Genomic DNA, 13,492 nt, shown 5'->3' with positions numbered 1-13,492 from the left:
CGCACAAGCCCAGAGTCGTCTGTGATTGGATCTAATGGTCAGGGATACCTTTACCTTTATAACCTTAGAGAAAATATTATGAAAATGCAATACAGATGGCACCACACTCCAGCAAAACTCACAAAGATGTATGAAAATAGACCACCAACTTGTTGGAGGTGTAAAGATGGTATAGGGTCATATATACACATGTGGTGGGAATGCACAGCCATTAAGGAATTTTGGAATAATATCTACAATGAATTAAAAAAGTTATTTAAGTTGTGGTTCGAGGACCCGATCCCCCCAAAGTGGAATGAATACACAAGGACACGTGATATAAGGTTAATGGGCAAGAAAAGGTCACAACTTTATTGATTACAGTAAGTGAAAAGGTATTGGCTTAGGCATTGGATTACGTCAGCAGACTCCACCCCCTCAGAGAGGGGTGAGTCTGAAACAAGGGGGGTTTATTCACCAGTAGGTGGAGCCTGTTGATTCTAATCCAACTATAGGCTCTCCCCTGATGTCACCGAGAGTCGTGCCATGGCCTCCTGCCAAGCAGGCATCGGACAGAATACACGACTGCCAGATTCCTTTAACGGAATACCCAAAAACTGAAGGCATAGGCGATGGCCACACCTAGCTCTTTGACACCACGACACATTATTCCAATGCCTAACCTACCCACCAATACCACGAAAGTTGTGACGATTGCTACGAGGTAGGCAAAAACCCCAAAAAGCCTAATGCCAAATGGAAAAATTCCTACCAGGCCCCCCGGACAACCAGGGCGACCAACCTAAGGTCCATAGCAAGGCCAAGGAAAACTAAGACCCTGAGCTAAAAGGGAGTGGAGGGTGGGTGACTCGCGACGGGACGACGAAGAGTGAGGCCGAGGAGGGGCTGGCGCCACAGCATTTAGGCTGCTGCACACGCCCCCTCGGAGGCACCTGGTTGGGTGCCTGCCGATGGGCGTGGGCGCCAGCCAGGTGAGGGGAAGGCAGGGGGCTAACGCCCCCTGCTAGAGGTGGAGCTCGGGCTCCCGCCCACAACCACTCCCCTCTCTTCCAGGAGGAGAGTTTTTCTCATTTAAGAAAAAACCTGAAACCTTCTAGGTATAATGACATCAGAAATTAAAAAATAAATTAGATAAATTTCATGTATACGACAGTGGCAGCCAGGATCTTGATTGCAAGAAACTGGAAAAGTGACAAAACACCTACGATAAATCTGGTGTGGGAATTTGCGCGTGGGGGCTTTCTCAGGAAGGAAGCGTTGCTGAGGTTGGCGGGGTTTACTCCCAAGTAAGGGTGTGCAGAATAAGGAAGAGGGAAGCCGGACAGGGACTCAAAGGGGGCGAGGTGTAGGTGAGGGAATTAAGAGCAACATGGTAGGCAACTCTGGGGTGTGAGGGATGGGTGTCCTCTCTGGAGGGTTGTTTCCCATTATAAAGAGTATCTGAGGGGTGGATCAACAGGACTTCAGCCAGCCGACTTCCCGTGGGACTGATAGGGGTGCATGTAAACACACTTGTGCAAGTTGCATTTTGCAACAAACAGGTGCTTAATTGTTGGCAGGCAGAAGGGTGATCCTTTTATCTTGTGAATGTAGATGTTTACATATGGAATAAGTATTGGAAGGGAGGAGGGTTATTGGTTTATTCTTGTTTTCATTATGTATTTTGTGTTTTTCGTCTTGTATTTTTATGTGTGAACTGCCCTGAGACCTGCACATGAAGGGCGGTATGCAAATTCAATAAGTGAATGAATAAATAAATAAATAAATAAATAAATAGAAGGGGGTGGCTTAAGAGAGAAAGGAACTGAATGGAGAAAAAAAGCACTGAGTTATACCATCAAATTATATATCAATGGAAAGATAATTTAATGAAGAAGATAAGGCAATAACTTTCATGAAGGATTATTTATTACAGAAGTCATTAAGAAGAAAAATGAAACACACAGAAAAAATGAGATATACAGGTGAAATTGCCATGTTGGCACTTTGTGCCAAAGTGGGCTTTGGGTTGCAGTTTGGGTACTCAGTCTCTAAAAGGTTCGCCATCACTGGCATAGGGGGCAATAAACGTGGCTGCTGCAAAAATGAAGACAACTCATCTACACAACATATGGTTATCCCCCAATTTTGTGAGCTGGACATACATACATATCACATGGACACATGATTTTTCTTCCCCAACCATGGCCTGGGCGAGTGGCAGATTAACAGCACAATCCTATGCATGCACTGTGCTCAATAGTGCTTACTCACAGGAAAATGTGTGTGACACTTGTGTGACACTTGATACTAACAGTATCAAGTTTGAATTTCTTATTTCAAGTCCAGATTGTATTGCTCAGATCCAAGTTGGTTCTGGTTCACCCCAAAATCTAGACTGCATGAACCATGCATCCCCACAGTCTCCAAGCATAGCCAGAAAGGCAAGCATGTTATTCATAAATTATCCTAGGCGTCACCTGTTATTTCTGTACCAATGATGGATTCAATAAAAAATGGTCAAATCATTGTTTTGAAAATCAATCCAACCCATCCTGAAACCAACCAAGATTTTGGTTTTAGTGGAATTTGGGGGCATACTTACTAGAAATTTGATGTTTTTCTTTTAGGCCACAGGAAACAATTGTTACCTTGATGGGAATCTGTAAAGATATTTTGGATTAGAACAATGCTTACTTTCTTATCTTTTGGACTAAGTTGGTTCAGTAACATGTTCATATTGTCTGATTTCCATTCCCAGGAACGGCTGGAAAAGAAATCAAAGAGCATCATGTGCTCGTGGAGGCGGTTGTACATCTTCATCATTCTGAAAGACAGAACAGAGATCCCATCCAAAATGGATGGGATTACCACAGTTGGTTCACAATCCACATAGCCATACAAGAATTTAAAGCCCTCTGAAGAGATCGGCTACTCCAGATCAAAGCCTGCTCCAGATCAAAGCTTGCACTTGAAATAAATTTTGAAAATGATTATCAGAAAGAAGCACAGGGAATGAGTTTCTTCACGCATTCTGCAGCCTCTTAAATATTCTTTGAAGAAACCAACCATCAGACTGGCAGGCCTTCCATTCTTAACTTGCCTTCTGTTTTCCTCTGGCAGCAGTTATGGTATGTGTAGTGATGTATGGAAGTGAGAGCTGGACCTTAAAGAAGGCTGATCGCCGAAGAATTGATGCTTTTGAATTATGTGCTGGAGGAGACTCTTGAGAGTCCCGTGGACTGCAAGAAGATCAAACCTATCCATGAGTGCTCATTGGAAGGACAGATCCTGAAGCGATGAGGCTCCAATACTTTGGCCACCTCATGAGAAGAGAAGACACCCTGGAAAAGACCCTGAAGGAGAAGGGGACGACAGAGGAAGAGATGGTTGGACAAGTGTTCTCAAAGCTACCAACGTGAGTTTGACCAAACTGTGGGAGGCAGTGAAAGACAGGAGTGCCTGGTGTGCTCTGGTCCATGGGGTCACAAAGAGGCGGACATGACAACAATTGTAATGCAGCTAGAGATTTTTGAGGTGGCTATCACTGGCAGTGATTGGCTGAGCTGCTCCAATGTTACAGAGGAATGGGAAAAGAAAACACAAAGGGGTTGGGGCTGGGAAATGAACAGGTCAAAGAAGAGGGAGAAGAGACAGAAAGGTTGGAAGATGCAGCAGCCAAAGAGAACATGAGCCAGCAGGAAAAGACCATAAGCAAGAGCTACAGAAAACTGATCTTTACCCAGGGATTTGAGTGCAATCTGAAATCCGGCTGAACTTTCACAAACGTTTTCTTGCCCATCAAGAGGGTGGACAACTAATATGGAACTATTTTTCAGGTCTGTGTTTTTTTCAAAAAATGTTTTTGCATTGTTAAAGGTTTGATTTACATTTTCTGTTAGCAAAGTTTCTAGCAGTGTCAATTTTGTTCACCTTTAATACTAAAAATGTAGGATACAATTCAACACAGAGTTGAGGATCTTTAAGCCCATAGAAATTAAATCAGTGTGCACAACTTTTGTGTTAGAATATGAGCTATGGCCAGGATCCAAAGAGCAGTGCAACTAATTATGTGCACTTAAGAAATCCTTGAACTTGGGTTTTGCCTCCATGCAAAATGGCAACCCTCTTCTTAAGTGGAGAGAACTTCTGAATGCAGTTTGAGAAGGTAGGGAGTGAAAAAAGAAATCCTACAGGGAAACCCAAGACTTTGAGTATAAAAATAGTTCTTTGGGTCCTCGTGACTACAGACGACGTTTACTAAAATTCTATTGAAATCAATGTTTTCAGCATATCTGCTTGTAACACTGGGCGCAGACACAAAATTTGAACAAGCTTAAAAAATCCACTTTAAGGATTTTTCAACTGTAACCCACTCTTCAATTTAGAAACTGCCTATTATTTTTAATAGTTATGTTTTCCAAGATAATCTTGACAAATCTCTATAAACTGGTGCAACATTTTCCTTGCTGCTCTTTACACACACACACACACACACACACACACACACACACACACACTTGTAGATGTAATGACCAGAACAAGCTGTCTAGATCCTACTCACGCCCTCTCTGGGTGGTTCCACTGTTGCTTCAGTGCTGAACTCATTAACAGCAATAAAGAAAGAAAGAACAGACAACAAGGTTGCTTTTTTCTTTTCGTTCATGTACATAGCAAGTCAAATTCCCTACAGTGCTTGACAATACAGGCAATGGCCGTTTGGGGAATGGGCTGCCCGTTACCCCCCCACACTTTGTTTCCTGGCCACTTCTGGGTTGCTGCAAATTGGTCAAACACCAATTGGTTGTTGCCCGTACAGGGGTTATGTTCCAAGGCACCACACATTTAAGTGAAATTGCATATATTTGAAATGGCATTAGAAAACCCTGCAAACAACCCATTCAGCCCTGCCCAGTGCCACCCCTTTTTGCGACGTTTTCATGTCCCTTCCAGGTTTGATACGATGCACATGGTCATGGCTGCACACATATTAGATGCACCTAAAATGGTCACTGCCTGTTTAACCATTTAGCAGTTTTCCCTCACCTTGGCTTCCTTCCAGTTAGCCTTAAATACAAATCATAGAGAAAGGCGGGGAACCTGTGACTAACAGTTCTCCAATACTCATACGTAAAGTCGCTTTGGGTCATGCAAGCATTAGGGATTCTGAAGGCTTTCTCCAGGGGAATCCTCTCCAATATGCCCATGGCAACATCGCCTGTAAAATAACGGGACACAGTTGTTGTTTTTGCTTTTATCAAAAGAGAATTGAAGTCATACTTGCAAGAGCATACAGATAGGCCTGAATTAATTTAGTAATTTACAGAAATAATTTAGTAATTTACAGAAATAATTTAGTAATTAATTTACGGAAAAAGCAACGAGAAGAGGCTGCAATTAACTTTTGCACTCTGCAAACTTTTGCACTCATCTGGGAAAGTGAGAGATCTTTTGCAGTAGGATTCATTCCATCCTTCGTCTACATACATAGTTAATAGGATTACAAATAGAGAGCCATCTCTCTGATTATTTCGACGTAACGTCAGCTGGCGTGCATTTTTCACCTCTTAAAACATCCACAAGAAATAATGTGTTTCTACCTTTCATTCAAGGGACGCGGGTGGCACTGTGGGTTAAACCACAGAGCCTACGGCTTGCCAATCAGAAGATCGGCAGTTCGAACCCCCGTGACGGGGTGAGCTCCCGTTACTCGGTCCCTGCTCCTGCCAACCTAGCAGTTCGAAAGCACCTCAAAGTGCAAGTAGATAAATAGGTACCGCTCCAGCGGGAAGATAAACGGTGTTTCCGTGCGCTGCTCTGGTTCGCCAGAAGCAGCTTAGTCATGCTGGCCACATGACCCGGAAGCTGTCTGCGGACAAACGCCGGCTCCCTCGGCCAATAAAGCGAGATGAGCGCCGCAACCCCAGAGTCGGTCACGTCTGGACCTAATGGTCAGGGGTCCCTTTACCTTTACCTTTCATTCAAGGGATGCGGGTGGCGCTGTGGTTTAAACCACTGTGCCTGTTGGACTTGCCAATCAGAAGGTTGGCAGTTTGAGGCCCCGCAACGGGGTGAGCTCCCACCGTTCGGTCCCAGCTCCCGCCAACCTAGCAGTTCGAAAGCATGCAGTGCAAGTAGATAAATAGGTACCGCTCCAGCGGGAAGGTAAACAGCTTAGTCATGCTGGCCACATGACCCGGAAAAACTGTCTGTGGAAGCAGACAAATGCCGGCTCCCTCAGCCTGTAAAATGAGATGAGCGCTGCAACCCCAGAGTCATTTGCGACTGGACTTAACTGTCAGGGGTCCCTTTACCTTTTACCTTTCACTCTGCCTTGAACAGGAAGATGATGATAAGACCCAAGGGACATTCCTGCCCTCCTTACTCTTTCAGTGAAAGCAATGATAGAGGGGAATTAGAAATTCTGTCTAGAGGAGGAAAGGCTGTCTGGCGATCCAGGAGACTAACTTTTGGCTGAGTTGTTGAGCCCTTCCTGGCACTCCTACTCACAGAACTACTTGTATCTGTAACTGCTGATTTACACTGAGGGATAAACTACATTAAGGGCACTTAAAAATCCCCACATCACATTTTCCCAGAGCATATAGCTTTAGTGGATTCAGGACCCTAAGACTTCAATTCACAAAACATTAAATCTTCTAAGATTCTTACATTTCAGTGGTTTTAGCCACATGGACTCTAATGCCAACTGACATAAGTCACTGTGTAAAATAGCTTCGGAGCAGTTTTGCCAAAGGACCTTGATTCTTTTCTGTTCCCCTGCTGCTGCTTTTCAATGCACAGTGTTCATTTCAACTGCATACTCTGCATTTCATCTCCATACAGAATTCCTGCTGACCTTAATATCAATCAATCTTTATTACGGTCCAGAGACCCAACAAATCATTACAAATCAATACACAATTCATACAGCCTACCTCCAGGTTAATCAAGCATTTTGTACAGAAGCTGAATTGCATAATTACATAAGCACTAGAATTGTTTCAGACCTCAGGAAGGATAAGATCTGACAAACAAGAACAAAAACCGAGAGGCAACGTAGAGAAAGGGTTAAACCATGGATGTTGTCATTTAGTCGTTTAGTCGTGTCCACCTCTTCGTGACTCCATGGACCAGAGCACGCCGGGCACTCCTGTCTTCCACTGCCTCCTGCAGTTTGGTCAAACTCATGTTGGTAGCTGTCCAACCATCTTGTCCTCTGTCGTTCCCTTCTCCTTGTGCCCTAAATCTTTCCCAACATCAGGGTCTTTTCCAGGGTGTCTTCTCTTCTCAGGGCTGATTTCCTTAAGAATGGAGAGGTTTGATCTTCTTGCAGTCCATGGGACTCTCAAGAGTCTCCTCCAGCACCATAATTCAAAAGCATCAATTTTTCGGCAATCAGCCTTCTTTATGGTCCAACTCTCATGTCCATACATCACTACTCGGAAAACCATAGCTTTAACTTTACGGACCTTTGTCGGCAAGGTGATGTCTCAACTTTTTAAGATGCTGTCTATGTTTGTCATTGCTTTTCTCCCAAGAAGCAGGCATCTTTTAATTTCGTGACTGCTTTCACCATCTGCAGTGATCATGGAGCCCAAGAAAGTAAAATCTCTCACTGCCTCAATTTCTTCTCCTTCTATTTGCCAAGAGGTGATGGGACCAGTGGGACCAGATGGGACCAGTGGGACCAATCTTCGTTTTTTTGATGTTGAGCTTCAGACCATATTTTGCTCTTTCACCCTCATTAAGAGGTTCTTTAATTCCTCCTCACTTTCTGCCATCAAAGATGCGTCAAGTGCATATCTGAGGTTGCTGATATTTCTTCTGGCAATCTTAATTCCGGCTTGGGATTCATACAGTCCAGCCTTTCGCATGATGAATTCTGCATATGTTAAATAAGCAGGGAGACAATATACAGCCTTGTCGTACTCCTTTCCCAATTTTGAACCAATCAGTTGTTCCATATCCAGTTCTAACTGTAGCTTCTTGTCCCACATAGAGATTTCTCAGGAGACAGATGGCAGTCCCATTTCTTTAAGAACTTGCCATAGTTTGCTGTGGTTGACACAGTCATGAAGCAGAAGTAGATGTTTTTCTCTAGCTTTTTCCATAATCCAGCGCACGTTTGCAATTGGTCCCTGGTTCCTCTGCCCCTTTGAAATCCAACTTGCACTTCTGGGAGTTCTTGGTCCACATACCACTTGTAGAATTTTAAGCATAACCTTGCTAGCGTGTGAAATGAGCACAATTGTGCAGTAGTTGGAGCATTCTTTGGGATTGGGATGCAGACTGATCTTCTCCAATCCTCTAGCCACTGCTGAGTTTTCCAAACTTGCTGGCATATTGCTGGCATATTGAGTGTAGCACCTTAACAGCATCATCTTTTAAAATTTTAAATAGTTCAGCTGTCATCACTTCCACTGGCCTTGTTATTAGCAGTGCTTTCTATGGCCCATTTGACTTCACTTTCCAGGATGTCTGGTCAGCAACCACACTACCTGGGGTGTACAAGACATCCATATCTTTCTGGTATAACTCCACCTCTTCTTGATGTCTTCTGCTTCTGTTAGGTCCTTACCACTTTTGTCCTTTGCACGAAATGTTCCTTTCATATCTCCAATTTTCTTGAACAGATCTCTGGTTTTCCCCATTCTATTGTTTTCCTATATTTCTTTGCATTGCTTGTTAAACAAGCCCTTTTGTCTCTCCTTGCTATTCTTTAGAAATCTGCATTCAATTTACTGTATCTTTCACTATCTCCCTTGCATTTTGCTTGTATTCTGTCCCCTGCTATTTGTAAGGCATCGTTGGACAGCCACTTTGCTTTCTTGCATTTCCTTTTCATTGGGATGGTTTTCGTTGCTGCCTCCTGTATAGTTGTTATAAGCCTCCATCCATAGTTCTTCAGTCCACCAAATCTAAATCCTTAAAACTGTTCCTCACTTCTACTGTGATTTGATTTAGATTGTAGCTTACTGGCCCAGTAGTTTTCCCTACTTTCTTCAGTTTAAGCTTGAATATAAGAAGCTGATGATCTAAGCCACAGTCAGCTCCAGGTCTTGTTTTTGCTGACTGCATAGAGCTTCTCCGTCTTTGGCTGCAGAGAGTATAATCAATCTGATTTTGATGCTGCCCATCTGCTCTTGTGTTGTTGGAAAAGAATGTTTGTGATGACCAGCTTGTTTTCTTGACAAAACTCTATTAGCCTTTGTCCTGCTTCATTTTGAACTCCAAGGCCAAACTTGCCAGTTGTTCCTTTTATCTCTTGACTCCGTACTTTAGCATTCCAATCCCCTATGAGAACAACATCCTTCTTTGGTGTCATTTCTAGAAGGTGTGGTAAGTCTTCATAGAATTGGTCAATTTAACAGTCAGTGGCTACACTGGAGCTTCTGCACTGGAGCCCTCAAGAACCAAAGGTCAGCAATGCAACCTCCTCAGGCCACAGAGGTGCTGGCAGAATGGACTCTTTCTGTATCTGATGTTTCAGAGCACGAGGGTCTTCCAAGGCAAGCTCTGAGGGCAATTCCCTCTCGCCTTCTGATGCTTCCTCCAAAGTCATTGCCTTGTTCTCTAAGAAGGCAGTCATGACACCATCCCACCACTGCCTCAGAAGAGTCCTTCCAGTGATGGTTGGGCTTGGCTTGTTTGGTATCTCTGGTGTGAACTGCTTACAAAATGAGGGGAATGGATGCAGGACCAGATAATATCACCTGCCCCTATGGTAATGGGAACCCATAATATATTTTGGACTTTATATGCTCTCTCACCACTGGTTTGTGACTGTGCTGTAGGTGAGTGTTCTGGAGTCAATGGAACAAGAAATGTAGCACAAAATAAAATTTCGAGTTGCCAAAACATTGGGTTTTTTTGCTGTTAATTTAATAGAAGGCAGAAGGCCACAGGGTTTATCAGGGTAATTAATAATTACCCTGATAATTCACAGCCTTTATCTGTGGATGTACCAGGGCAAGCTTTCAGGATTGCATTGGCAGAATCCACCAAATATGTGCCATGTCTGAAACCTGTGATTTTCATGGAATCCACCTTGCACTTTTAAAAATAAACTTACGTATTTCTCCCCAGGAAAATGGGCTGATGTTACTTGTTATACAATTGTATACCAACAGTGACTTGGGCCTGAAAAATAAGCAAGGAGGGAAAGAATGAAATGGAGAAATAAAACAAAACACAGTATTGTTTTGTTTAGAATGGCTATCATTCTAAATTTCCTAAATTTCTAACAGCTGAGTAGTCATGCTTCTTTCCTGAATTAAAAAGGGAGGTTTAAAATTAGAGGAACTTTTACATCCCAAAGGTTTACTTTTAAAAAGCAAATACCCATGCACTTCTGTACTCCCACCTGGGAGAGCTTCCTCTTCCTCCGTTTCACACCCTGAGAAAACCTCTTTCATACAGGCCCCTTCCTTTTCTCTCTGTCAGCTCTCTGTACACGTCTTCATCTTTCAAAATATAATTGTTTAGATGTTAAGACATCTAGTTAGTACTAATCGAGAGCCATCCAAAATCAAAGATCATATAAGAGACCAAATCCAAAAAAAGAAAAAGAAATACAAGAAAGAAGAGATAAAGAAAGAAGGGGAATCTTAGTAACCTATTTGTCCATGTAAGTCCATCACAAAACACCAGTCCTACCTCTGAACTGCAGTGTACCATCCAGCAGCAAGGATCAAATTGATGGCAATATCTACAGGAATGATATCTGCAACTGCATCTTTGTTGCATTTTACAACCCGTGCAATCCCCTTTCCAGTCTGTGGGATGGAGAAGGGGCTAGTTAGCAAATTTTGTGGTATAATTTCATTGCCCAGAGACAATGCACCTGAAATTGGATCGAGATTTCAGTAAAATGGAGAACTACTTTCATCACTTGAAAGGTGATAGTTATGAGCAAGTTATCTTTGCCAAAATCATTCTGATTTTGTTTTGGTTTTCCAAATCATCCATGAGTACATGCAAAGGAACTGTGCGCCCACACAGTGGGTGCATATTCTTGAGGAAAGCAAAAAAGACCCACATGAAGTATGGCCACCCTCTCCTCATTCTCACCACTGCTTCCCCAAGCAGCAAAAACCAACCAATCAACCAATTTAAAGGGGGTGGGGAATAAATGGCAACAGGCAAGGCTTGCTTTCTGGCCTGTCTTCAACTGAAAATAAGAGAGGCTACAAAGACCTCCCCTGTATATAAATTTTACTACTACTACTTAGTAGTGAATTTTACTACTATTACTAATAGTAATTTGCACCAATAGTTGCTGCTTCATTGTTTGCTCAAAGTATGCAACAAACTCCACCTGCAAGGAGTTTGTTTCTTCTGTTTCCTAAGGACAATAAGTACCAATTATCAGAGGTTACATATGAGGTTGCATATTACTGAGGTCCAGCATCTCAGGAACCTAAGAGTTCTACTTGGTGACACATACCGCAATCAAGAAAATGCATGGTCCATTGAACTGATCAATCCACCCCTGAAAAGAAAAATAATAAGGGAAAGCAATTATGGAGAGGGAAAATTTGAGTTTCTATTATTGGGGGGGGGGGGGAGTTGAGATTATGCATAGCACATTTCCCATACTCCAATCTGTGAATCTGAAGCCTAGTGCACATTTTTTCTGCCTGAGATTGATGGTTTTTATTGATGTGAGTCAGCAAACAAAAGTGGGTTAAAAATATGGTAAAAAAATAAACATGGTCATAGACCACTTTTTAAAGAGTGTTGAAAATGGTTTTGGAGAGGTTTTCCGTTCTGTGACATTCACATATTTTGTCTAAGCAAGCTACTGGTCAAATAGGTTTTGTAGATTTTAGAAATAAAAAAATATTCCAAATTCATTTACCAGAGGCAAAAGTGGAATGAGTGGACACATCCCTCTTTCAAATTATCTCCAAATTCTCTCTCTCTCTCTAAAAAAAGGATGGTTGTAGCAATGCTGGGATAAGATGACTACGTGACTTAGGCACTCATCAATCCACCACCTAAATCCAATTCACTAAAAAAACCACAACTAGTTTTTTTGGTTTTTTAGAAGAAAAGGTGCTGGTACATGAAGTGCCACACTTTTAACCTTTGGAGGACAAAAGGTGTTGGTACATTTGAGCACCCCAGAAAAAGCACTGCGAAAAGCCATCCTCATCTGCTTATGTTAGTAATCACCACTTGCCCGAAAGATTCTGCCCAAAGCAGTTCACCACATTCTAAGTAAACAGCAGTAATACAAAAAGCATGATAGGAATAAGTACAAATAAGCATAGTGTTAGGGAATAACCTCAAGACTTAAATCACAGTATTAGTTGTAGGTGCTTTATAAACGAGTAATGAAAAGTTGTTATTTATTCACCGCAGGATGCATTCATTCCCACACAAAATTGGGAATGAATTTCCCCAAAGGGGTATGGAGAAGAAATCCATGGTCCAGGATCCATACGGTTCTCCTTCCTTCCTCCCCTCGTTGCCAAGAAGCAAGACAGTCCAAGGACAGTCCAGAGAGACAAAATGCTGGGAGCAAAGCAACAGCCTCATAGTACTCAACAGAAATGGAAGAGCAGTCATGCTTACGGGGAAAGGTTCTTGCCAGCTGCAGCACACGATGGATGGTCGAATGATGGCAGTATTTAGGTTACCTTTCTCTTGCTGAATTACGTACTCTGTCAAGGATTTGGTGAATGTGTAGGTGTTGGGCCAATCCCCAATCAGTTTGGGTGTGATCTCTTGAATGAGGGACTCATCCATCCCCCTAACAGGATAACAAAAAAACAACAACCACCCATTGAAATATAGCCATGAAAAGAAACGATGCAAAGGAGGAAAAGGGGAATTAGATTTGTAGAACAGCCATCAAAATAAGATGGACAAGATTTCAGCACTCCCCATTGCAAGTTAAGATATTATTTTTATTATTACTATTATTATTCTTACTATTATTCATTAAATTTATATACCACCCTTCATCTGTAGATATCAGGGCAGTTCACAGGCTAAAATAAAAAATACAAATACAAAATGCATGATAAAAATAAAAATAAGAACAAGAACAAAACAAGCCCATAATCCCCCCTCCCACATACACATTTAAAGGAACATTGGAAGAAGCCAGGAGTAGGAGTCTTTTCCTGCTGCATGACTCCCCCCCTCTACCTACTAGAAAAGGAATTGTAGAATTGTAGATTTGGAAGAAACCTCAAGCATAGGAGCCAACTTAGGAGCCAGCTCTTAGGGGCCATGAGGTCTTCACCCCCAATAAAACATTAGAGGGGGCACCCCCCCAGTTGATGGCCATTGCCATTCAAATTATTATTATTATTATTATTAATGGGTTGGGTTTCAAATGGTGTGCATGCATCATGTGATTATGTGGTGCGGGGCTTACCTGGGGCCCCCAATTCAAGCTGGCACCCCTGACCTCAAGGGTCATCCAGTCCAGCCTCCTAAACTGCAAGGATCTTAAATGTAACATCCAAGACAAATGGCTGTTCAACCTCTGCTTCAA

General features: G+C 42.5%; 1 protein-coding gene across 9 annotated transcripts in view; it reads right to left on the bottom strand.

The window, feature by feature from the left end:
• FAR2 (fatty acyl-CoA reductase 2) overlaps window positions 1-13,492 on the bottom strand; it is a 114,693-nt gene that overhangs the window by 6,054 nt on the left and 95,147 nt on the right. For 5 of the 9 annotated variants that reach the window (XM_083615712.1, XM_083615711.1, XM_083615709.1 and 2 more), the window contains 6 exons: window positions 12,562-12,739; window positions 11,429-11,473; window positions 10,639-10,757; window positions 10,055-10,122; window positions 5,026-5,197; window positions 2,677-2,806 (listed from right to left, as the gene is read on the bottom strand). In XM_083615712.1, the coding sequence (XP_083471838.1) occupies window positions 2,677-2,806; window positions 5,026-5,197; window positions 10,055-10,122; window positions 10,639-10,757; window positions 11,429-11,473; window positions 12,562-12,739 (712 nt within the window). Of the gene's footprint in view, window positions 1-2,584; window positions 2,807-5,025; window positions 5,198-10,054; window positions 10,123-10,638; window positions 10,758-11,428; window positions 11,474-12,561; window positions 12,740-13,492 lie in introns of all 9 variants that reach the window. The other 4 variants (XM_083615707.1, XM_083615713.1, XR_014548629.1 and 1 more) reach the window with 3 other exon arrangements.

This window comes from Podarcis filfolensis (genome assembly GCF_964270895.1).
Source record: "Podarcis filfolensis genome assembly, chromosome: 5".
In the NCBI taxonomy this organism is placed as follows: Eukaryota; Metazoa; Chordata; class Lepidosauria; order Squamata; family Lacertidae; genus Podarcis; species Podarcis filfolensis.
Note: the sequence above shows the minus strand (reverse complement) of the source record. Positions and strands in the feature narration are given on the sequence as shown.